This window comes from Theropithecus gelada, chromosome 1, assembly GCF_003255815.1.
Source record: "Theropithecus gelada isolate Dixy chromosome 1, Tgel_1.0, whole genome shotgun sequence".
Lineage (NCBI taxonomy): Eukaryota > Metazoa > Chordata > Mammalia > Primates > Cercopithecidae > Theropithecus > Theropithecus gelada.
In genome coordinates this window covers 126,097,203-126,123,722 of record NC_037668.1, presented here as the reverse complement: position 1 = coordinate 126,123,722, position 26,520 = coordinate 126,097,203, and the positions used below count along the sequence as shown (strand labels likewise).

General features: G+C 36.1%; 1 protein-coding gene across 3 annotated transcripts in view; it reads left to right on the top strand.

Annotated features, from left to right (window-relative positions):
• DPYD (dihydropyrimidine dehydrogenase) overlaps positions 1-26,520 on the top strand; it is an 849,957-nt gene that overhangs the window by 29,709 nt on the left and 793,728 nt on the right. For all 3 annotated transcript variants that reach the window (XR_003122348.1, XM_025405641.1, XM_025405647.1), the window contains exon 2: positions 14,401-14,511. Coding sequence is in view for 2 of the 3 variants with exons in the window: in XM_025405641.1 (XP_025261426.1) it covers positions 14,401-14,511 (111 nt within the window). In the remaining variant the exon portion in view is untranslated. The remainder of the gene's footprint in view (positions 1-14,400; positions 14,512-26,520) is intronic.

Genomic DNA, 26,520 nt, shown 5'->3' with positions numbered 1-26,520 from the left:
AAGAGAAAGCAGGAAAGATCTAAAATTAACACCCTAACATCACAATTAGAAGAACTAGAGAAGCAAGAGCAAACACATTCAAAAGCTAGCGAAGGCAAGAAATAACTAAGATCAGAGCAGAACTGAAGGAGATAGAGACATAAAAAACCCTCCAAAAAATCAGTGAATCCAGGAGCTGATTTTTTGAAAAGATCAACAAAATTGATAGACAGGTAGCAAGACTGATAAAGAAGAAAAGAGAGAAAAATCAAATAGACACAGTAAAAAAAATGATAAAGGGGATATCACCACTGACCCCACAGAAATACAAACTACCATCAGAGAATACTATAAACACCTCTATGCAAATAAACTAGAAAACCTAGAAGAAATGGATAATTTCCTGGACACTTACACTCTCCCAAGACTAAACCAGGAAGAAGTTGAATCCCTGAATAGACCAATAGCAGGCTCTGAAATTGAGGCAGTAATTAATACCCTACCAACGAAAAAAAGTCCAGGACCAGACAGATTCACAGCTGAATTCTACCAGAGGTATGAGGAGGAATTGGTACCATTCCTTCTGAAACTATTCCAATCAATAGAAAAAGAGGGAATCCTCCCTAACTCATTTTATGGGGCCAACATCATCCTGATACCAAAGCCTGACAGAGATACAACAAAAAAAGGAATTTTAGACCAATATCCCTGATGAACATCGATGCAAAAATCCTCAATAAAATACTGGCAAACAGAATCCAGCAGCACATCAAAAAGCTTATCCACCATGATCAAGTGGTCTTCATCCCTGGGATGCAAGGCTGGTTCAACATATGCAAATCAATAAACGTAATCCAGCATATAAACAGAACCAAAGACAAAAACCACATGATTGTTTCAATGGATGCAGAAAAGCCTTTGACAAAATTCAACAGCCCTTCATGCTAAAAACTATCAATAAATCCGGTATTAATGGATCGTATCTCAAAATAATAAGAGCTATTTATGACAAACCCACAGCCAATATACTGAATGGGCAAAAACTGGAAGCATTCCCTTCGAAAACTGGCATAAGAAAGGGATGCCCTCTCTCACCACTCCTATTCAACATAGTGTTGGAAGTTCTGGCTAGGGCAATCAGGCAAAAGAAAGAAATAAAGGGTATTTAGTTAGGAAAAGAAGTCAAATTGTCCCTATTTGCAGATAACATGATTGTATATTTAGAAAACCCCATTGTCTCAGTCCAAATTCTCCTTAAGCTGATAAGCAACTTCAGCAAAGTCTCAGGATACAAAATCAATGTGCAAAAATCACAAACATTCTTATACACCAGTAACAGACAAACAGAGAGCCAAATCATGAAGGAACTCCCATTCACAATAGCTTCAAAGAGAATAAAATACCTAGGAATCCAACTTACAAGGGATATAAAGAACCTCTTCAAGGAGAACTACAAACCACTGCTCAGTGAAATAAAAGAAGACACAAACAAATGGAAGAACATACCATGCTCATGGATAGGAAGAATCAGAATTGGAAAAAAACTACTTTAAAGTTCATATGGAACCAAAAAAGAGCCCACATAGCCAAGTCAATCCTAAGTCAAAAGAACAAAGCTGGAGGCATTACACTACTGACTTCAAACTGTACTACAAGGCTACAGTAACCAAAACAGGATGGTACTGGTACCAACACAGAGATACAGACCAATGGAACAGAACAGAGCCCACAGAAGTAATACCACACATCTAAAACCATCTGATCTTTGACAAACCTGACAAAAACAAGAAATGGGGAAAGGATTCCCTATTTAATAAATGGTGCTGGGAAAACTGTCTAGCCATATGTAGAAAGCTAAAACTAGATTCCTTCCTTACATCTTATACAAAAATTAATTCAAGATGGATTAGAGACTTAAATGTTAGACCTAAAACCATAAAAACCCTAGAAGAAAACCTAGGTAATACCATTCAGGGCATAGGTATGGGCAAGGACTTCATGACTAAAACAGCAAAAGCAATGGCAACAAAAGCTAAAACAGACAAATGGGATCTAATTAAAGAGCTTCTGCACACCAAAGGAAACTACCATCAGAGTGAACAGGCAGCCTACAGAATGGGAGAAAATTTTTGCAATCTACTCATCTGACAAAGGGCTAATATCCAGAACCTACAAAGAACTCAAACAAATTTACAAGAAAAAAACAACCCCATCAAAAAGTGGGCAAAGGATATGAACAGACACTTCTCAAAAGAAGACATTCATACAGCCAACAGACACATGAAAAAATGCTCATCATCACTGGCCATCAGAGAAATGCAAATCAAAACCACAATGAGATACCATCTCACACCAGTTAGAATGGCCATCATTAAAAAATCAGGAAACAACAGGTGCTGGAGAGGATGTGGAGAAGTAGGAACACTTTTACACTGTTGGTGGGACTGTAAGCTAGTTCAACCATTGTGGAAGACAGTGTGGCGATTCCTCAAGGATCTAGAACTGGAAACACCATTTGACCCAGCCATCCCATTACTGGAGATATACCCAGAGGATTATAAGTCATGCTGCTATAAAGACACATGCACACGTATGTTTATTGCGGCACTATTCACAATAGCAAAGACTTGGAATCAACCCACATGTCCATCAGTGACAGACTGGATTAAGAAAATGTGGCACATATACACCATGGAATACTATGCAGCCATAAAAAAGGATGAGTTCATATCCTTTGTAGGGACATGGATGCAGCTGGAAACCATCATTTTCAGCAAACTGTTGCAAGAACAGAAAACCAAATACCGCATGTTCTCACTCATAGGTGGGAATTGAACAATGAGATCACTTGGACACAGGAAGAGGATTATCACACACTGGGTCCTATTGTGGGAGGAGAGGGGAGGGATAGCATTAGGAGATATACCTAATGTAAATGACGAGTTAATGGGTGCAGCACACCAACATGGCACATGTATACATATGTAACCTGCACGTTGTGCACATGTACCCTAGAACTTAAGGTATAATGAAAAAAAAATACAGTGTGCGTTACCACATTTTATATATTTTTGATATCTCCTTATAAGTGTTTTCATTTGACACTGTATTTCTCAAATCCTATAATAAAAATATGCAAACTGTATATATATAAAGTATATATGTTATTAATGTTTTGCTATTTAAATTGCTTAAAGTCTAAAGATATATAATTAATAGCTAGTGTTAAATTATTTGGTAATATTGTTTTTCTTTTCTTAAATTAAGCAATACTTTAAAATATCTCCTTTGGTTATTCTGACGTTTCTTCTTGATAAAATAAAATGATACAGTCAACGTGATACCATTTGAACTCTTAGGCTAAAGGTGTCTTTAAGTTGATGCCCAATATTAATAGTATTTGCATACTTCCTCAGGTGGTAGAATCCTTTCCTTGTCTGTTATGAACTGTTTATGTTCCCTCAAAATTCATATGTTGAAGACTTAACTTCCAATGTGTGGTATTTGAAGATGGAGCCTTTAGAAGGTAACTAGGGGTAGATGAGGTCATGAGGGTGGGACCCTCATAATGGGATTAGTGCTTCTTATAAGAAGAGACTACAGAGAGCTTTCTCTCATTCTCGCTGTCTGTCTCTGCAACATGATCACACTGCAAAAAAGGTGGCTGTCAGTGAGTCAGAAAAGGGAAAAGGATTCTTACCTGGAACTAAATTGTCAGGCATCTTGACCTTAGACTTCCCAGCCTCAAACTGTGAGAAATAAAGATCTGTTGTTTAAGCCACCCAACTTATGGTATTCCATTATAAAAGCCTGAACAGACTAAATCATCTACAGAATTACTTACTACCTTTGGCATGCTCTATTCTGTATTAAGAATTGTGAAGTTAATATCAGATGTTGTTATTCTTATGTTTGAGTTGTCAGTTTTTTCAGAAAGACAATAAAAGACTTTTTTTTTTTTTTCATTTAGAGATCATTTAGGCACCTGTTGTGTGGTGTGTATTTTAGAAGTGAAGGATAGTCACACACTGGGCCTTGCAAAGACAGACAAAGAGCTTCCTCTGTCTGGCCGACCTTACCTTGTTGAGTGTGAGAGTGACATAATAGATATGATATTTTAAAATGTGTAAACTATTTGTGTTAACTATATGCCCAGTAGAAGTGAATCAAATATTGCAGGCAATATGATGAGCATTCTGAAGGAATTCATTTGTTTTCAGTTGATAACATTTTTTGATGTTTTACAAATTCGTCATTTTTCATCTGACATGCCCTTCCTGGGAAGGAAATGTAATGTAAATTTACCTAAACATGTTGGGACCAAAGACCCATGAGTTATATACAGTTCTATGGATTATAGAATGATACCTACATTGCTGTATATATGCAATGGATATTAAAATCTGTTTTTGAATTTCATGACCCTTCCACACTGCCATATTAATTTGTGAAAAGCATATTGTATTTTCAGGCAGTCTGCCTTTGAAATTGCAGGGCTTAGGGCAATGATAAGTTCCGAGACCCATGACTCAGTTGGTGATTTGGTTTCCTCTGAGATACATCTCTATTTTTTGTACTACCTTATTTATAGATACTTTCTCACCTATTGTCTTCATCCCTTTTTTATATTCCTCTGCTTTTAAAAATGATTCCCATGTATACATTCAGAATTGACAATATAGGAATATGAATATACATTGGGTTAATAGTGGCTAAAACCTAGTTCTATTTCATACATAGCTAACATGTGGTAAGCACTTACTGCCTGACCACTTTAAACATCTTTTACATTATCTCATTCAATCATCAAAACAACCCTATATTACTAATCACCATTTTACAGTTGAAGGAGTAGAGAGCTTGAGAGTTTAAATAACCAACAAGAATAGTAGTGCTAAGATAGAAACCCAAATTTAATCTCAAACACTATGCATATTGCTTAGTGAATGCTTAACAAAATGAAAGTTGTAAGATTTGGGACTATCAGAGATTCTTTTCTTCATACATTTTTAATAAACGGCAGGGAGTTACCCACTGTGCATAAAGGGAAAATTAGCCTTTGTACAGAGCTAGTAAAATGGGAAAAAAAGTAAGATAAGTTACTTGGAAAAGTAGAACAACCTAGGGGCTTAGAAACCTGTGTCTGGGTGAAGAATGGAAGTACATTAAAAAAATTATTAGGTAAATGTAAGTCTTTGACCAGCACTGATTACCATGCATTTCTAAAATTTGTAGACTCTAAGGTTAATTGTATCTCAAATGTGAACCTAGGATGCAAAATAAAGCCACATTCTCTCTCTTCTGTTCTCTACCTAGCAGGAGATGGGCCATATCAGTTCTGAGCTTATTCAAGAACCAAAGGTACCTCTGTGAATTTCTAAGATATTAATTAAATCACTCTACACTACTATGACTAATGAGAGACATGGAGAAGGGTTCGATAATTGGCTGAGACTGGGGCTTTTACACAAGAGACTGTTAAGCAAATAAACTGAAAAATTTAGTTCTCCACTGACCAGCCTTTGTTAGATTGTTATCTGGATAAGGCAATGAATACTCATCAAAAACATTAATCGATAGATATTTCTGTTTTTCTGTTAGCGGAGAATATTTATTGATAAAAAATTGGCGGCACAGTACAATGTTATATTGAAATCAAAGTATTTATGCCCAATTATGAAAGAAATGGGAAAAACATGTTTATTATTATTGTTTACTTGATGCATTGGAAAGTAGGAAATAACTTATAGAGAACTCAGAATAAGCCATTAAAGAAAAATTTAAGCATAATTTAAATAAGACAAAACTTAATTTATCATCTTAAGCATGTAAGTACAAAATGTCAGCAACATGCATATCGTTTTAATAGCTCAGAATTATAGTAAGTAATTACCAGTATTGAATAGGAAAAATTTGTTTATAACTTCAAATGCAAAGGATAAAGGAAGCTTAATGGTATACTATGTTTGGATAATTACTATTGTGATGTAAAGCAAAACCACATGTTAAGAAAGAAGACATGTTGGTCAAGTGACTTCTTGCAATTGGAATTCAAACTGTTGAATAATACCGAAGCTCCAATGTTTTAGGCCTAAGATTTGGTGATTTTATTTGTGATATGAAGGCCTGTGATTGTAATCAATACAGGCTTCTCTTTTTTGCCCTCAGTGGTAATACAGAAAAACTCTCTTTAGATGTGTAATTCTAGTTTGTATGTTTCAGCATTCCACTGCTTCATAGAATAGTGTTAACAGACCAAACAGTGACAGTATATAACTCTCACTTGATTTAATTTATACTTGGCCCTGGATAATATTCTATCATTTCTTAAACTAAGTAAAATTAGTACAGTTAAATTTTTTTCTAATTTTGTTTTTCTGTCTTTAGAATAACCAGTATTTCTTTATTGTGTTACCGAAAATGTTTGGTAAAGTCAAAGGTCACATTCTTTGATGAGGGAAAAATCTCCCTGTATAAGTAATATACCCTGTATCTGAAAGGGTTAATGGGCTGCTTAAAGTGCTCAATTTATCCAGAGAGGGGACCCTGTGACCTGTTGGAATCTGGCTTTGGCCATTTCTTAGGAAAAATGCAATTTAGAACTCTCCTGTATTATCTGCCAGCTGCTTAGTTATTGATGATATTGACTTTTAGTTTTTGAAAGTCTTGCTTTGGAAAATTATTTTTAACAGCTCTGAACCACTCATGTCTTGTATTTTTATTTTATATCACATTTCATTTGGGATATTATTAAGCCAAATCTTTGGTAACCGTTTTCCACAATCCAATTTATTTTTACCCAAGATCCATTGAATTCAACTCACTGCCTTTTTGCAAAAGGTTAACCCAATATTTCATGTTATGTTATGCTTTCTACTTATGCTATGTGAAAGAAAAGTAGCTGTGATAAGTAGCCAATAAATTACATTCAGAATGTTTATTCTCAAAAGTTATATTACTATGCTGACATAAACATGATCATTTATCACAATATGGATTATGGAAATGAAAACTAAAATAAATGCAGCCATCTTTCTTGCATGTTACCTGGTTGGCTTGCTTTAAATGTTACAATAACTACTTTAAAAAAATGTATCTTTGTATTTCTCAATTTGAATTAATAGATGAAGTTAGCAATGGTTGAAAGCTGAATAGATAAGCAAACATTATATTCTGGAATAAGAAAATGTTTTCACTTTTTTCTATAAGCATGAGATTACTTGAATCTTCTAATATTGGCTTTGTAAAATAGGTTATTTTAGTATTATTTCATCATAAGGAATATACCATTTAAAATTACAGCTTTATTGTATATTTTTCTTCAAAAAGACACAGATATCTAACTTGAGAGACTGAAGAAATATGATTTCTGTAATATTTAGGAGTTACTAAAAATAATCTTGTTACATTTATATTGAGCTAATAAAGGAAGTTTTAGTGCTGTTTATTAGAGTGGATAAAGTATGTGGCTAAATCGACTGAATGTAGAATTTTAATAGGATTTTATTTTTGGTAACAGCTTTATTGATATATGAAGTTCACAAATCAATAATTCACCAATGTAAAATATAGAATTCAAAGTATTTTTGGTGTATTCAGAGTTATGCCAATATAACCATAATCAGGTTTCTTCACTCCAAGAAGAAATCATATCCTTTTTATAGTAGCTGTCTCATTTCTCCCTAATCTGCCAGCCTGAGCAATCACTAATAGACTTTTTATCTCTATAGATTTGCTTATTCTGGGCATTTTATATAAATGGTATCATACAATATGTTATATTTTGTAGCTAACATCTTTCACTTAGCATAATGTTTATAATATTCATCATATTGTTTTTGAATTTCCCAAATTTCTTTCTGTTATTGATATCTAATTCCATTCCAATGAAGAGGGAGAACTATTTTGTATGATTTAATATTTTTAAGTTAGTGGAGACATTGTTTTCATTTAGCATACAATATATCCTAGAGAAGATTCCATATAGTGTTGAGAAGAATGTGTATTTTGCTCTTTTAAAGTGTTATGTGGATGTCTGTTAGGTCTTGTTGATTTATAGTTGTTGTTCAAGTCTTCTGTTTCCTTTTTGGTCTCCTGCCTAGTTGTTCTATCCATTATTTAACATAGAGTATTGAAGTCTTTAATTAGTATTGTTTAAAGGTTTGTTTCCCTCAAATTTGTTTGTATTTTGGGCCTTGTTGTTAGGCACATATATGTTTATAATTGTTATATTTTCCTGGTAGATTGAGCCTTTATTGTGATAAAATGTTCCTCTTTATTTCTAGTAAATTTTTTTGTTTCTTTAAAACTTTGTTGTTGTGATGTTAGTATGGGCACTGTAGCTTTCATGCTGCTGCTATTTGCATGATATGTCATTTTCCATCTTTTACTTTCAACATATTTGTGTCATTGAATTTAAAGTGTGTCTCCTAAAGACAGCACATAGTTGCATCTTGCTTTTTATCTAGTCTGACAGTATACATTTATACTGTCTATTATAATTTCATAATTACCTGTACTTTACTGTTGACCTTTGTTTTTTTCATGTGAAGAGGAAGTTATGGTTACTTTCTGCCTGAAGAACTTCCTTTAATTTTATTTTTTTCACTATTTATTTATTTATTTATAGATGGAGTTTCACTCTTGTTGCCTAGGCTGGAGTGCAGTGGTGCGGTCTCGGCTCATTGTTACCTCCACCTCTGGAGTTCAAGTGATTCTCCTGCCTCAGCCTCCTAAGTAGCTGGGATTACAGGCACCTGCCACCATGCCTGGCTAATTTTTGTATTTGTAGTAGAGACAGGGTTTCACCATGTTGGCCAGGCTGGTCTTGAACTCCTGACCTCAGTGATCCATCTGCCTTGGACTCCCAAAGTGTTGGGATTACAGGCATGAGCCATCATGCCTGGCCAAGAACTTCCTTTAGTAATTCTTATAAGTCGCATCTGCTAATAGCAAATTATCGCATTGTTTGTTTTTCTGGGAATGGCTTTATTTTACTTTTATTTTTTGAAAGATAGTTTTGTTGGGTATAGGAGTCGTGGTTTACATTTTTTATCTTTTAGTACTGTGTATGTCTTATCCCGCTTCCTGGTCTCTGTGGTTGATAATGAGAAATTCACTGTTAAACTTATTGAAATTCTTTTGTACATGATGAATTATTTTTTCTTTTGCCATACTCAAGATTTTCTTTTTGGCATTGACTTTCAGCACTTTTACTAATGTTCTTAGTGTGGATCTCTTTACATTTAGCATACTTCACATTCATTGAGCTTCCTGAAGGTATAGTTTAATATTTTGTTCTGCTTTATAAAAAAATTAAATTGGGCAAATTTTAAGCTGGTATAACTTCTGTATTTTCTCCTCCTTTGTCTTTTCTTCTTCAGGCAGTCCCATTACAGTATTTTGGTTTGCTCAGTGGTGTATCACATATCATTGAGGCTCTGTTAATTTTTCTTTATTCTTTTTCTCTTTGATCTTCAGATTGTCTTCAAGATTCTTTCTTGATCTGTCTTTAAGTTTGCTGATTCTCTTCTGCTAGTTCAAATCTACTATTGAACTCTAGTGAATATTTCATATTAGCTATTGTATTTTTCAAGTCCAGAATGCCTGCTTGTTGTTTTTGTTAAAATGATTTAAATAATTTATATCTCTGTATGGATATTCTGTACTCTCTAAGACATTGTCAACATACTTTCCTTGTAATGGCTGGTTTGAAGTGTGCATCAGTTATCATGCTGCTATAAAGAACTGCCTGAGGCTGCGTAGTTTATAAAGCAAAGTAGTTTAACTGCCTCACAGTTCTGCATGTCTGGGGAGGCCTCAGGAAACTTACAGTCATGGCAGAAGGGGAAGCAAACACATCCTTCTTCACATGACAGCAGGAAGAAGTGCTTAGCAAAGACGGAAAAGCCGCTTATAAAACCATCACATATAGTGAGAACTCACTCACTACCATGAGAACAGCAGTTTGGGGGTAACCGGCCCCATGATTCAATCACCTCCCACCGGGTCCCTCCCATGACCACATGGGGATTATGGGAACTACAATTCAAGATGAGATTTGGGTGGGGACACAGCTAAACCGTATCAAAGTGTTAAATTTGACACGTGGGCCCTATTAATAGGTGTTACTGTTGTCTGCTTTTTTTGTGTGTCTATATGGATAACACAATTCTGTTTCTCTGCATGACTCATACTTTTATAAGTTGAAGACGGAACATCTTACATAATGTAGCTATTCTTGCTGGACATTAACTCCCTTCTAGAGGAGGGTGACTTGTTATTGGCGACTGGATATACTTTTTTTTTTTTTGTGTGCAGAGTCTCACTTTGCTACCCAGGCTGGAGTAAAGTGGTATGGTCACAGCTCACTGCATCTTTGACCTCCCAGGCTCAGGTGATCCTCCTGATTCAGCCTTCTGAGTAGCTGAGACCACAGGCAATATGCCACCATGCCTGGGTAATTTTTGTATTTTTTGTAGACATGGGGATTCACCGTGTTGCCCAGGCTGGTCTTGAACTCCTCAAGCCATCCACTTGCCTCATCCTCCCAAAGTGCTGGCATTACAGGCATGACCCACTATGCCTGGCCTGGATATGCTATTTAGGGATGTACGTTTTCCTCTAGTATGAAACACTGATATCATTCTCACAGGGTGCAGCCTTGGATATGTGTAGTCATTCTTGGGTGTCCATGGTTTTATCGGGTGTCTCTTTGCCTTTTTCTGTGATCTCTCTCTTAAGTTGTCTGCCTGTATTAATGTCACACCCAGATCTTAGTTCCAATGGCTTCTGGTTGATTTCTTTATTACTTTTGCTGTGGAATATGAATTGTTCCACAGTGTGATTCAGTTAAATTTGGGCCCTTTTTCAGTGGTAGTTTTTGAAGCGAGTCCTTGAGGTTTTTTGTAACTCTGGGAGAACTCATCTTATGTTTCCTTCCCTGGTTTTCCCTTATGAACTCTCTGCCTTATGGTTTAGTTTATTGTTTTCAGGAAGCTACCTCCCTCTTCTTAATTGTTTGACATGAAGGTTTTTATTGTGTGTAAGAGTACTCTTAGGTTTGAACTTCCCTGCATACAGGTTCAAATAAAGTCAGTTCCTTTGGGGGGACCTTTCTGTTCTTATGACTTGTGTCTTCTGGGAAAAATTCTCTGGGCCACCGCTCCAGAGCTGAGGGCAGTGACAATGGCCCACTTCTCTCGGAGTTACATTTCTGCTTTTATGAGCAAGGTGCTAGGTATAGGCAATAGCCTCTAGTTCTCTCAGCTTGCTGTGCCTCGTGTGCAAACTCTACCCAGTAAGTGAGGTGAGACAAGGATAATCAGGGCCCTGGTGTTATTGGCTTGATATTCCTGAGGTAAAACCTTGGCTCTTTGAGTGGAGGCTGGATGGAGTAACAGAACTCCGGACCTGTCAGCTGCACTTTAGTCTCAGCTGCACTCAGTTGCAGTTTTGTCTCTGTGTAGAATGGGGGAGAGAGAAAATGAGAAATGCTGGCATCTTACCCCTGCCTGGGAGATACCGTAGCCCTCAACTGGTGGCTGGGGTGGAGCGAGCTCTGTGTTTTGAGCTATACCCATCTGAGGTAGAATGACTGTCACACTGGACTGAAATGGTGTGGGTTATACTTCAGATGCCATAGACCTTCACTCCTCTTACCAGTTTTAGTCGGTTTTCATGTATTATTATTTCTTCTTTTGCTGTTTGCCTTAAGGCAAATTTCCAGAGACTTTAAAGGGTTTTTATTTTTACTATTTTTGCAGTTATGTTTATTTTTATGGGTGTCAGTCTGCAGAGGTCCTTACTCTAACATTCCAGAGGTGACTTCTTAATGGTCATATTTACTGGCTTGCTCAAAACAGGGTTTGAAATTAATTTTTCATTGAGCTACTCAGGTACAAATTGATAGTATTTAAACATGTGGTTAAAAATGTTTCCTACCTTGTATCTCAAAGAGTGACTTTTAAATATAGGCCTCATCTTTGGATCAGGTTCAATATAAGTCCCATACTCAGATGAACAGAATTCCAATTCAATTCTTTTTGCATATAAACTGTGAGATCTTAAGCAGGTTACTTAACCACCCTCAATTTATTTGCTCATCCTAAGTATTGAGATATTAGTAGCTGTTTGTAAGTTAAATTACATAATGGATGTGAAAGCTTTTGAACTCTTAAACTCTAAAAACTTAAAACACAGAGGATTGTTATTACCACTTTAAATCAAATGCAGAATGAAATGAAGTGACTTTTTCTGATTTTATTCTTGTCTACGAATACTAAGTATAACATTTATTTTAGAAAGTCATTTATGATTTTTAAATTCTTCATATTAGTATGTGATACTCTTATAAAATCGGCTAAGATATCACCTAGAAAATGATTACTCTAGATATGTTGATTGTGGAATTTCAATAGTAGAGGGGGAAAATAACATTTTTAGCTTTTGTCTGGTATTAATAGTATAATTATTTTATCTGTCCATTTATTTTGGTTTTTTTGATAGTTCTCTGTGGATCTCAATAAGAGTTCATTTTTATATGTGAAAATGATGAACATGATCCAATAATTTTTAAAGAATCATGGAATCTAGATTTGGAAGGTGATCTTGGATTTGGTCAAATCTAGTAGGAATTGCATTCTCAGGTTCCCTGTCAAATTCTTACCTATCCCCTACATGAACAAATCATGGACAGAGGATTACTGTTGCACATAGCCGCTGGATTCCATTTTCACTACACTTCAATTTTTAGGGTGTTGGTAGTTTAGAAAACATGTTGTATCATGCTTTTCATTTATTCTTTACTTCCGATTCAGGTGTTGCTGTATTTTGCATGTGAGGAAATCAAAGATCAAAAAGATCAATGGTTTACTCAAAGTTATAAGACTACTAGGAATTAAAAATTAGATTCATGATTTTTGAATCACTATTTTACAGGAATAAGCATATGCTACCTACCTGGTGCTGTATATCATAAACTGAAAGATTTTTAAAAAGTCAGGAATCCCTCAGCTCAAAACATGCACAGTTCAGAAGGGAAGAAAAATTCTTAAAGCAGCAGTTACTGTTTAGATTGGAATACTGTGGTAGAGATGTTTCAGTGATCTGGAACAGAAAATGGATCTAGATTATTTAGGGGTAACTTCATGGAAGAAGACGACTTTTGAAACGAACATCATTTAAAATGACTGCAGTAATGTCAGCTAGAATGATTTCTAATGCAATCTCAACTGTCACTTTTTAATTTATATCTGAATCCAAATCTTCCTCCATTAATTTTCACAGCGTTGGTTCTGTATTAATACAAAACAAATTAAATCTCTCTTCCGTGTGAAAGCTCTTCACCTACTGAAATACACTGTATGTCTCCCAGATCTTTTCTCCAGGCTTTTCTTCAGCTGTTGCATCTAACTTTTCAACACGTAACCATTATTGAAAGATGGTAGGTAATAATGTTAATTTGGTTAAACAGAAGCATTTGCTGATACCATGGTTTCTCCTCTCTGGTGAAACAACAGTATGTTGTTCATTGTTGTTGTTGATATTTATTTGTTTTTCATGAAGAATTTTTTTTCTGGTCAAGAATTGCTTCTGTCTAATTAGTAGAAAATATAATAGACATTACTTCATTCATATTTTGCCCAGTATTAGTCTATTAATGTAAGCTATTTGAGATCCATGCAACATTTTAAACATATATTTTAGCTTTTTATCAATGTATAATGATATACATTGATATAATGATATTATATCAATGACAACATTATTAGATTTTTTCCTAAGAAAAGTATATCTTCTCACTTTTTCCATATAAATTTTCATTGTATTAGGATTTTCCCATACTGAACTTTTTTTTTTAAAACCAAATATAGGATTTCTCACTTGATTTTATTAAGCACGATCTTGCAAATTTGGGGTGATTCTTCTGATTTACATATAATCTTTGTATGTGTGTGTGTGATTCCTAAGTTTTCTTTCCTAGCTCACCCTTTCTTTAGGGGCCTGTAGGAGGAAATCCTAGATAAAGTTTGATTTCTAAAAATGCCACCAGACAAGGTGGCTCATGCCTGTAATCCCAGCACTTTGGGAGGCTGAGGCCGGTGGATCACTTGAGTCCAGGAGTTCAAGACCAGCCTGGGCAACATGGCAAAATCTCATGTCTACTAATAATACAAAAATTAGCCAGGGGTGGTAGCATGCACCTGTAGTCCGAGCTACTCGGGAGGATAAGGTGGGAGGATCGCCTGAGCCTGGAAGGCAGAGGTTGCAGTGAGCTGAGATTGTACCACTGCACTCCAGCCTGGGTGACAAAGTGAGAGAGACCTTGTCTCAAAATAAAAAATAAAATAAAATAAAAATAAGTTTAAATGAATGCCAGCATATTTCTGTGTATTTACACATTGTTTATTCTATCTTTAGAGCATCCTGGCTTTAAATCCTCGAACACAAACTCATGCAACTCTGCGTTCCACTTCGGCCAAGAAATTAGACAAGAAACATTGGAAAAGAAATCCTGATAAGAACTGCTTTGTAAGTACCACAGATACACTATTTCATGATGAAAATTATCTCACTCCACACATTGTAAGACAAGATTTTACATGCACTTAGAAATACAATTAGGTATTAAAGTACAGCTGTGATTTTAAAAATATTTTAAATATTTAATATTGGAACAAGTTTGAAAGTGTATTTTTAATTACATTGCTTTAAAAAAATCTCCTGAAAACAAATTATATGCAGGTTGAGTAACCGAAATATGAAAATTCAAAATACCCAAATCTGAAACAATTCTGGTGTTAAGCATTTTCAATAAGAGATATGCAACCTGTAAATTTAGTTTGGTGCCAAAATTTCTTTTCTCAAAATCTTTAAAATTAGTCTCAAAATTGTTTTGCCTGTTGACACAATGATACAGAAGGGTTTTCATATTAATGATATAGGCTAAATGAAGGAAGTTATAGATACACTGGTATCTGTGGACTTTAAAAATACACTCTTACAGAATATATGAACATTAGATGTTCTATGAAGATCTAATAATATGAACACCTAATATTTCTAGGTGAGATACAGGAGCAAAATAGCATTTCTCTGAGATTACTGCTAGAACTTTGTTTAACTGTATCTAGAAGGTGATTATAGAGCTGGAACTGTGAGACCATAGATAGGATATAAGTACAACCTTAAAGGCGATGTTAGAAATTCCATCTTAAGTTTATATACATTTTTAAATTTTGAAAGAAATGCCTTTTTACCTGATTTCCCCAAGTTAATTTACCCCAAATTAATATTCCCAAATTAATGAGTGAGACAGTAGTATTAGCTTAACATTAGCTTTATTGGAACTTTGTATATACTTTCTTATAGAATGTATGATTTTAGTTTATTTACTTCTTTCCTTCTTCTTATATCATGAACTCTTTGAGGATGGGAATTGAGGGTGTGTGCTCATGTGTACTTGTATTTATCTAATTTTTAGTTTTTCTATCACCAGCCACAGGGCAAATTTTTTGAATGAAAAAAGAAATAGAAACAGAGAAACAATATTACGTGAAAAGATCCCATAGACACTTAATTACAGACCTCAATTTTGAATTCAGTTTTTCTTGGTCCAGTTTTGGGAGCTTTGCTTTCTACCATGATACTTCTAGTAGAGGTCTCTAAAAGGAAAACAGTGTGATTCAGGTTGTTCAAGGAATAGGCCGCTTACAAGGCATGACCCAGTATAATGATAAGAACAATTGAAGAACACTGAAAAAAGAATCTCCTAATTTTTAAACTTGAAAGCTCTTAAAGACTATCAAGCCTAAATCTCTAATTTTTAAAGGTCTGAGAACTATGATCAAGAGACACTATGTGACTTCCCTAATGTCTCATATTTATAAGTTTTCAAACTATTTATGGTCAGGATTTTATTTTGAAATGGAGACTTTCTTTATTATGATTGCTGTTGTTGTTATTTTATGGAAATTAGCATTTGTATCTCATAATGTGATCCTATAAATTGAGGTAATTTTATCGTTTTAAAAATAATGACCAAGGCGCAGTGAGGTCAGTTTTCTCTGTCAAATATATATTGACACAAATATTTATAAAAGTAGTTTACATAGGGATGCTACTTATACCTAGGGATGCTATAACAGGATACCACAGACTAGGTGGATTAAACAACAGAGACTTATTTTCTCACAGTTCTGGAAGTTAGGAGTCCCGGATCAAGGTGATTTCTTCCAAGACCTCTCTCCTTGGCTTGTAGATGGTGTCTTCTCCCTGAGTTTTCACTTGGGGTGTGCTTGTGTGCAAATAAGAACATCAGCTATGTTGTATTAGGACATACGCTAATAACCTCATTTTAAATTAATTACCTCTTTAAAGACTCTCCAAATATAGCTACATTTTGAGACAGTGGGGGTTAGTTAGGACTTCAACATAAGATTTTTGGGGAGATATAGTTCAGTTCATAACGATAATTTTAAATTATCACTTATACCAGTAATTTATTTTCTAATAACATATCTGAAGGAAAGAATTAGGAATGTAGGTAAAGAATTAAGTGCAAAGAGGATTATCTTAGGCATTATTTATTCAGTGGAGACAAATGTAGGGGAAATTCCACTGAATTCCAACCAGTGGGTCATGGTTAAGCAAATTAGAGTAAATTAATTCAGTGGTATATTGTGCAATCATTAAAATGTTTTTGAAATAATCTGGATAAATTCTGTCTGCATTACATGGTAAAAGGATTTAACATCACTATTCAATAGTGATTGTGTACACTTACACATAACCATACCTTTATATATATCCACAAAGAACAAAAAAAATACTGAAATGTTAATATTGATTATATATTTTTTGGTACTTTTGTATATTTCACGTCTTCTATGAGTATTAGTATAAAAATAAAATGGAAACTTTAGATCTGTGTTAAAATGATAATCTCAATTTATAAGGTCAGATTTATTGCACTGATATCTATTAGTTTGAAGACTCTCTGTGACATTCATGAATTTCTCAGAGCAGTGAGGTTTATTCCCAAAAGTGAAATATGAAGGTAGGGTTGAAAGTTATTCTCAGTGTGGTTAAATAATACTGTTCCTTTCCCATTTGTTATTATCCTCTTCATGGTGGCATAAAGAATTGAATGAAAGTGTCACCAAAACATATGGTTTGTTTTTCAATTCATAAAGACCCAAATAGGATGCCGGAACTTTTATCCCCACTAGCTAGCCAGTAACCAGTAACTGATGAGATATGAAAAAGTTTTCTTCTTACCTCACTGACATCTCCTATCTTGTTTTTCTTCACTTCTTTGTTGATTATTTCTCCTCTCACCCCTTAGATATTTCAGTGCCCAGAGCTCAAACTCTTTCTTTCTTTTAAAATAGTCACTACATTGGTTATCTTATTATCTCCTTACTTGTAATACTATCTTTAGATTGAAGATTCCTTTATATTTCTAGCCTGCATTACTGTCTCTCAATCTATATCTATCTATATCATCTATATCTATATCTGCTATATTTTTCTTATGTTTACTTACCAAAAACAGAGTTATAATTGGACCCAACAATTGGAAAAGTTTTTCTTCAGGCATTATATAGTCCTCTCTTACTATCTGCCTTCTTCCTTCCTTTTTTCTATTTATTTGGTGCTTGAAGCATCTGTATTTCAGGCACTGTATTGAATGCTTCTCAGAGGCGAATAAAATCCAGAAAAATAAGTAGTCTAAGATCGTTTATTAAAATAGACAAAAATTTGACTTAATAAGTAAATTATAGGCTTCTTAGAAAATAAGCATCTGTTTGACCTGTAAAAGTGCCTTAAGAATGGCAGTTCTGAAATTATTGCCCAGGAATATCTTCACTTGGTAGTTTAATACTCTTATAGTACTAATTGGAAATTCTGACTTCAGTAGGGGATTTAAACTGGCAAACATGTTTATACTGGTTAATGAAGCATGAAGCAGTCATTTCCAGTATAGTTTAAGCAGGTGTTCCGTAACTGCTGTTTATTTTTGCCATTTTTGAAAATGTTGAACTATCCTAATTATATAAATATTTTGCACTCATTTTCCCTCAGCAATTTTTGAAGACCAGAAAATATTACAAATCAGAAAACTTATGCTGGGTGAAAATTAAAAGGAAAGACAGTTAACGACAGCCAATTAGCCAAGTATTAGACATGTTTTTTAAAGAATTTTAGCAAATTTGTTCTAAATGCATGACACATACAAGGTGCTCACCATAAAAAAATAAAATGAGAATAAGCTATAATATACATTAAACATTTTCAATGCTTGTTGTGAAGTAATTCATTTAAGCTTCAGAAGCACCCTGTCAGGTAGATATTATATTTTATCATCCATTCATAGATGAGAGAACTGAAGCACATGGAAGCCTAAGAAACCTATTCACAGTTCCACAACTGAATGGTGGAACTAGATACTGAACCCATGCAATTGCCAGAGAGCTCTTTTAGTAGAAGTTTTTTGAATAAGGAAATAAATGAAAATCATTGACTTATTTTCCTTGTAGACAATGAAAATAACTAAATGATATATGGGTTTTGATAAATATTTTTTTCTTGCGTGAGCTTCACAATCTCAGTCACTCGTTTGTTTCACATTTATTATCTGTGCCACTTGCCACATTGGAATTCATGTGACACAGGCCTTGCCAAGAAGTTCTCATGTTGTTTTGAAGAAGGCTGAAATACCAATAAATAGTAATAATACTCTTTCGAAGGAAGAACAGTTAAGGAATTTTAATGATCGTTGTGAGTTTATCATATTTGCCTTTAGGTGAATCAGTCTAGCTTTCAGTGTGGATGATGGATTTAATGAAAAGATGGGAGGCAAGGTCTCTGGGACTGGATTTAAAAAGTTGGAAGACAGATGATGAAGACCAGGAGGGTGGATGAGCTTGAATTTATTTAGGAGATAAAACACATACGACTTGGGAGTTGACTTTATGTATATGTTTACTTGTTTATAGCATAAATTGAGGGTAAATACTACACTCACTTTTGGATTATTTGAGATCCTTGTGCCTGTGGATCACTGCAAAAGTTGTAGATTAGTAAAGGGTCTGGGATGGAGATAAATAATTTTTGAATCATCAGGATATACATAAATAACTAAAAGCCTAGGGGGAGAGCTACCCAGGAAGAGTGTGTAAAGTGGAAAGAGGGTGCAGGTTAGACCTTTGGGATTAGGGCAGAAATTAGGGTGAGGCAAGTGAGGCACTGGCCTGAGGTGTAAAATATAAGGGACTAACAAAAGACTCAGTAATAAAGAAAAATAAAAATAATAATAAATATATATAGGTACACACCTTTTTCCTTTTGCCTCAGGTTCCAGTGTGGCTCAGCATGGCACTGAACATAGCATGGAAAAGGCAGGCAGAGATGAAAATTTAGCTAATAAGCACTTTGAGAGGTGAGATGAGAACCGCAAGAGTATAGTGGGGGACTTCCATGGAGGAAGGATAAGTTAATATGTTTTTCTAATAATATATTATTTCTTATGTTCCAAATATGGTTGATTTTTATACTTTTGGAAATTATACTTAAGGTTTGCCTTGTCTGCTGGCACCATTTTTCCTTCTCAAGTTTACATGGCTATTAAGAGATGAAATCCACTTAGCACTCAATCTCATTCACTCTTTGATGGATAGCCAGCTACTGGGATCTGTTAAAGTTGATGGAGAATATATGTTCCTCCATTGACATATCATATTCACAATGTGAATTTTTATTTTTAAGCTCCAAAGTAAATAAACTTTTCACCAGATACCCAGTAAGAAAGCAATACCTCTTCTACCCTTGCCTCTTGTTGTATGTTTGAAAATACTTCTCAAGCATGAGCTTGGTTTTTTAATTGTTGACAATTATTTTCTTCCAAAAAAGACAATAATTGAAAGAGTTTCGGAAATAAAAAAATAAAAACAGATTATTTGCAGCTAAATATCTCTTTCAGTATGTGAAAAATGCAGGGTTTGTGTAGAGAATACAGATATCCACCTAGAAACTCACGCGTGCAAGTAACATGACCTCTTTTATTTTCTTGTAACTGAACTTAATTCTACTGTGAGTATTTGTGAGAGTGGAAACCTGTGTGTCACTTGTAGGATTCATTTTTCCCTACTTGTCCCCCTCACCCCTTATTTCTCTGGGCGGATATCTAAGTTTTACGAGGGTTGCTGGCAAGTGTGGGCTGTGAGGTAAGCCCAGCTGATTTTTCATGCCATCTTCCCACTGGTCACCATCATGGGGACTTTGGTCGTCCTTCATTTTCATTCATTAGATCCCTTTCTATCCCTCGCATCTCTACTACTTTGAAGCCGTTCTTGATAAGATGACAGTCATTCTGATGTTCCACTCAACACTGGGGCTTAGGGAAGTTCATGGTTCAATCTGCTCTCCTAGGGCTTCGTTTGTCGATGAGTCACAGATTCTCCATCTTTGATTTTCCCACACCTGGTATTTGTCAGCCCTCTGAGAGTAGCCTAAGGAGCTGGGCATTGATGTTCTTTTTCCAAGATCTGCCAATATCTCTGGGCCCTTCCCTTACTTTTGGACCTCATTTTGTCTCTCTGTCTGTTAAATATTTATATAGGCTGACTGGGAAGGATGGGAGTGGAAGAAAAAGTTACTTTTAACTTATCACCCATTGCCTCCTAAATCCACTGTCAATCACTGAAGTCCTTTCAGTTTTTCTGAAAACGTGACTTCTAAAATTCTAAGCCCAAAACACCCTTTGTTTCTCTGCTTTCTGTAGTTGTATTCTTTCTTACAAGAAATGAAAACCCAGCGGCCTCTCTGCCTAATAGGTATAAATTTATAGGAGGAATGGGAAGGGATGGTAGCAAAACTACAACCACCCCATAAAGACTGATTTTGAATTTGAGTTTATCAGGAATGATGATCATCTCCTGCCCTCCATCCAGTAAGTTCTCAAATGAAGGCTGATGGAGTAGGGAGAGATGGCAGAGTAAGTTCCTATTTGGGATGGGAAAGATTATGGAAAGGTAGGCGAAGGCAGGCAATGCCCGAGGAACCCCATGTTGGGAAGCTGGGACAGTACTTGCTTGCATGAACCTAAAACTGAGGGCCAACTTAAATTTAGTAACACGGTGCCGCACTTACCTCACCCTGTTACTAGCCCAAAGGGCTTCTTCCACTGTTCTTGAGGTACCAGCCAGCCTCAGGACCCAGTAATGTCTCTGCAGGTTTTAAACTTCAGTAGCAACTGCAAAACCACAGTAGGGACCCGGATGGATTTGGATGTCCAGGTTGAGTCAGAAGTACTTGCTGGCTCACTGTGTGGGATTTCCTGGTCATTACATTAACTTCTGAATTGCACTACTAGTCATGACGCATTATTGGGTGTTCTGGAACGCTTGATATGGTATGATTTTACTGTTAATAATATATTACTAAATATATTATTATTTTCCTGTCCTCAAATTAACTCAAAATTGGTAGACATTTGAATGAAGAGATCAGCTTGCCTATAGCCTCTTGATTTGAGAAAAACCCTGTATTCAACTAGTTCTACAAGTAAATTATGTAAGCATAAATGGCATACATACATTTTGAAAACAATTGTCCTGTGGCATTTGTTGAGAACATTGCAATGAATTAGAAAAATAAAAGTTTATTTTGAAGTAAATATATTTTAAGTGATCATTACCGAGCAACAGCTTTCTTATTTCTAACAAATGTTAGATGTTATTAATGTGAAATTTAGTAATTAATTTTGCATATGGAAAATTGAAGAAAATAACACTTTAAAGAAAATGCAAGCTTAAAATTTCAGCAGAGGGAAAAAAATTAGGGAAAAATATACTGTGAAAAGTGACTACCTAGAAATCCCTTCAAAGTATAAAGCTTTAAGTAGAACAGGGATACTGCGGTTAAAACCTTACCTTGTGGTCGTTTACACAGATTGTAGACCTTGTAATTTTGAAGTTGAGGTGGAGTCTTTTGTTGTATGAATTCTGACATATAACAAATATTTATTTTAAAATAATAACTGGCTGCTTCTACAAAGGCATTTTGGGTAGAAAGTTTAGAGTCTAGTTGTAGATTTCAAGATGGCAACAGTGGAAAATCTCAATTATGCCTCTCTTGATAACTGCATTCACTCCATAGTTTTAATGCCCATTTATGTGTTTATTAACAGCTGAATGAATATCTCCATCCAAGATCCCGTCTGTATCCAGATGCTTCTTAAGATAGTTCCACCTGGATATTGTATTGGTTTCTCATTATTACTATGTCAAAAACTAAATTATTCATGCCTGTTGCTGCCCAGATTTTCTTTTGTTATGTTGGTAGCAAAAATAATCACTTTGTCATCTAGGCAAGAAAACTCAGGGCAATTCTTGACACTAAAAATGCTATTATCAACAACACTGTATTATAACTAACATAAAATAAAAGAAGACAATTAAATGTATAACATGCATTCATTTAATGTTTTTATGCCATTTGGATTTCATTTCTGCATGGAACAATGAATCAGTATGGCATTTTGGAACTTGCCATATTTACCATGTTTGATCAATTCTCTGATGCGTATTTTATCACAGTTTCACATCTCTGGAACTAAGATTCATTTTATAGTTAATCTGATAAGAAAGTTTGTATCAGTTTATTTAGCAGTATTTTTTGTTGTTAGTATATAAAAATGACATACTTAACAGTCTGTGTTGTCTTAGCGCTATAAAATAAAGCATGTATGGAGAGAAGGCAGAAAATATTTTGACTAAAGCAAATGTTCTCCAGTTTTTATTAATGTTGTTGGTAGATCTGATAGCTTTTCATAGCGCTGGAAATTCATGAAAAGGAAACTCATTGAAAATAAAAACATAGGTATATGGACAATGGTCCTAGTAACTGTAAGAATGCAGTTCAACTTAGTTTAGGATAATTTTCTCTTGTAATAATAAATTACAGAATAAAAAGCAATTCCTCTGAGATCTGAATCACATCATTTTTAAGGATTCTCAAATATATTATTTCCATGTCCCAAATTAATTTAACTGAAAATTGGTAGACATTTGTGTAGAAAGATCTGTTTGCTTATGGCATCTTGATTTGAGAAAAACCCTGTATGCACCTAGTTCTGCAAGTAAATTATGTAAACATAAGTGGCATAAATGTTCATGATCTGTAAAATATTTGTAGTTCCCCTTCCTTATGAATTTATGATATATTTATTGTACACAAAGCATTTTTGAGTATCTGATATAAATGCCTAATTTAGATTACATGATTCAGTTTCTCATATATTGTTTCCATCTCTGTGCTGAGAAGCAAATACATTTCACTTATTTTTTTCTGAAGTTCTATAATTTAGGGAGTGCATCTAACAAAGGATTAAGCTGTGTGACACAGTGCTATACTCTGTAACAGTATCTCAAGTAATAATGATGATAATGGTGATGATGAAGACAATGAGGATGGTGGATAATGAACCAGGCTCTTTATAATAACTAAATTAGTTGATGAACAACTCTATGAAGCAAGTATTACTTCATGCATTTACTCCTTATATTCCCTTTCCTGCTTTAATTTTCTTCATAGAACATATTGCCATGTAACATACTATTTTTCATATTTTACTTGTTTGGTTGTTTAGTTATTTTCTCCCCATGAGAATGTAAGGTCTATGAAGACCTGTTTTGTTCACAGCTGTATCATCAGCTCCTGAAATGGTGCCAGACATATAGTAAGTATGCAATAAATAACAATTAATTGAATATTTACTGAGTTCTCAGTGTATGTTAAATACTGCTTTTGGTGCTGAGAATACAACCGTGTACTTTACTCTGCCAGAACTTATATTCTGGTGGATGAGAATTATTACTGTTATTTTGTTAATTATTATAATTATTATCCTCTTTTTATTAATGGGAAATATGAAACTTGGAGGAGATAAGTGAATTGCTCAATCTACACATATATAAAAATGTATTTTGATATTATTTTGAAGAACTTTTATGTAGTTTTTTCTACTAACATACACCTAGATTTCTATAAGAGTACAAAGTGTAGCCGGGCGCGGTGACTCATGCTTGTAATCCCAGCACTTTGGGAGACCGAGGTGGGCAGATCACGAGGTCAGGCGATCGAGACCATCCTAACATGGTGAAACCCCATCTCTTCTGAAAATACAAAAAATTAGCTGGGCGTGGTGGCGGGTGCCTGTAGTCCCAGCTACTCAGGAGGCTGAGGCAGAATGGCGTGAACCCGGGAGGCGGAGCTTTCAGTGAGCCGAGATCGCGCCACTGCACTCCAGCCTGGGCGACAGAGTGAGCCTCCACCTCAAAAAAAAAAAAAAGTGTACCCTGAAATAGCAAGTAAAATATGAAGCTATTGATTGGTTTCCATTGTTTATATATATACATGTATGTATGAAGTATGAACTCTGAGTATCATCTCCTGAACATTTTGGGCAATAATTCAATTGCTGGAAATGTTACCTTCCAGAGTAATGAACCCACTTAAAGAATTAATTTTTTGCATCACACTTTTCATTTCTATAACACCACTACATATAAATTATTTCACTTTAAGACTTATACAGTATAAATATTTGAATCTAAATTGTACATATATATTAATTACTAAATATTAATGGAAGATCTAACATGTGCCAGCTGCTGTGATAAGTCATGGGAAAGGGACAAAACGGTTTTTGCCCAGACAACTAACTGGGCATTTGCACAGGTGTTAACCTAATTTTGTGTCTGTAATTGGTGGGTTCATGGTCTCGCTGACTTTAAGAATAAAGCCGCGGGCCCTCGCGATGAGTGTTACAGCTCTTAAAGGCAGCACATCTGGAGTTGTTCATTCTTCCCAGTGGGTTCGTGGTCTTGCTGGCTTCAGGAGTGAAGCTGTAGACCTTTGCGGTGTTACAGCTCATAAAGGCAGCATGGACCCAAAGAGTGAGCAGCAGCAAGATATATTGCAAAGAACAAAAGAACAAAGCTTTCACAGTGTGGAAGGGGACCCAAGTGGGTTGCTGCTGGCTGGTTGGGACAGCCTGCTTTTATTCCCTTATCTGACCCCACCCACATCCTGCTGATCAGTGCATTTTACAGAGAGCTGATTGGTCTATTTTACAGAGAGCTGATTGGTCTGTTTTGACAGAGTGCTGATTGGTGCGTTTACAATCCTTGAGCTAGACACAGAGTGCTGATTGGTGAGTTTACAATCCTTGAGCTAGACACCGAGTGCTAGACAGAAAAGTTCTCCAAGTCCCCACTAGGTTAGCTAGATACAACCTTAGCTAGATACAGAGTACCAATTGGTGTATTTACAAACCTTGAGCTAGACCCAGAGTACTGATTGGTGTATTTACAAACCTTGAGCTAGACCCAGAGTACTGATTGGTGTATTTACAAACCCTGAGCTAGGCACAAAGTGCTGATTGGTGCTTTACCATCTGTTAGCTAGACATAAAAGTTCCCCAGGTCCCCACTAGACTCAGGAGCCCAGCTGGCCTCACCCAGTGGATCCTGCACTGGGGCTGTAGGCAGAGCTGCCCAGCAGTCCCCAGCTGCCCCTGCACTCCTCAGCCCTTGGGCTCTGGATAGGACCGGGTGTCAGGGAGCAGGGGGCTGTGCTCATCGCTCATCCGGGAAGCTCGGGCCCCACCGAGCCCACTGCTGGGGGAGGGTGGGGGCTGAGGGAGGTTCGGGCATGATGGGCTGCCGGTCTGGACCCCTGCCCCGTGGGGAGACAGCTGAGGCCCGCTAGAACTTGAGCACAAAACTTTCCCCTAAGTAAGGTGTATTTCAATTAGCTTTATTTGCAAAAGAGGGAAAATTTTTCCTTCACAGGCCGTACTGCTGGGGGACCCGGTGCACCCTCTGCAGCTGGTGGCCCGGGTGCTAAGCCCCTCACTGCCCCGGGCCAGCGAGCCCACGCCAACGCCCGCCGAACCCACGCTCATGACCGCCAGAACCGCACTAGCCTGCCAGCATCACTTGCAGCCCCAGTTCTGGCCTGGGCCTCTCCCTCCACGTCTGCCCGCAAGCAGAGTGAGGTGGCTCCGGCCTCAGGCCGCCCAGAGAGGGGCTCCCACGGTGCAGTGGTGGGCTGAAGGGCTCCTCAAGAACCCCCGGAGTGGATGTTGAGGCCAAGGAGGTGCTGAGAGTGAGGGCTGCTAGCACATTGTCACCTCGCAATCCCACAATCAGGTTTTGTCAGTGCAGCCTTCCATGGGAGTTATCGCTGAAGTACCATAGCCTGGTCTCAGGATTCAAGGTTGGCCTTCCCGAGAAACCAGAATTTAAATTGAAAATAAAGATGAAGGAAGGAAGAAAGGAGGGAAAAAGAGAAATTTCACGAGAGTAGAAAACTTGTATCTGAAAGTCTGAAGATGGGGGAGCGGAGCATACTGATTGAAGTTAAGGTACTAAAACAGTATCAGTACTGCATGGCTGAAGTCATAGACTGGAGCATGAAGGAAGGTATCAAGAGATGATGCTGAGGACCTCTCCACAGAGTAGTGACAATGAT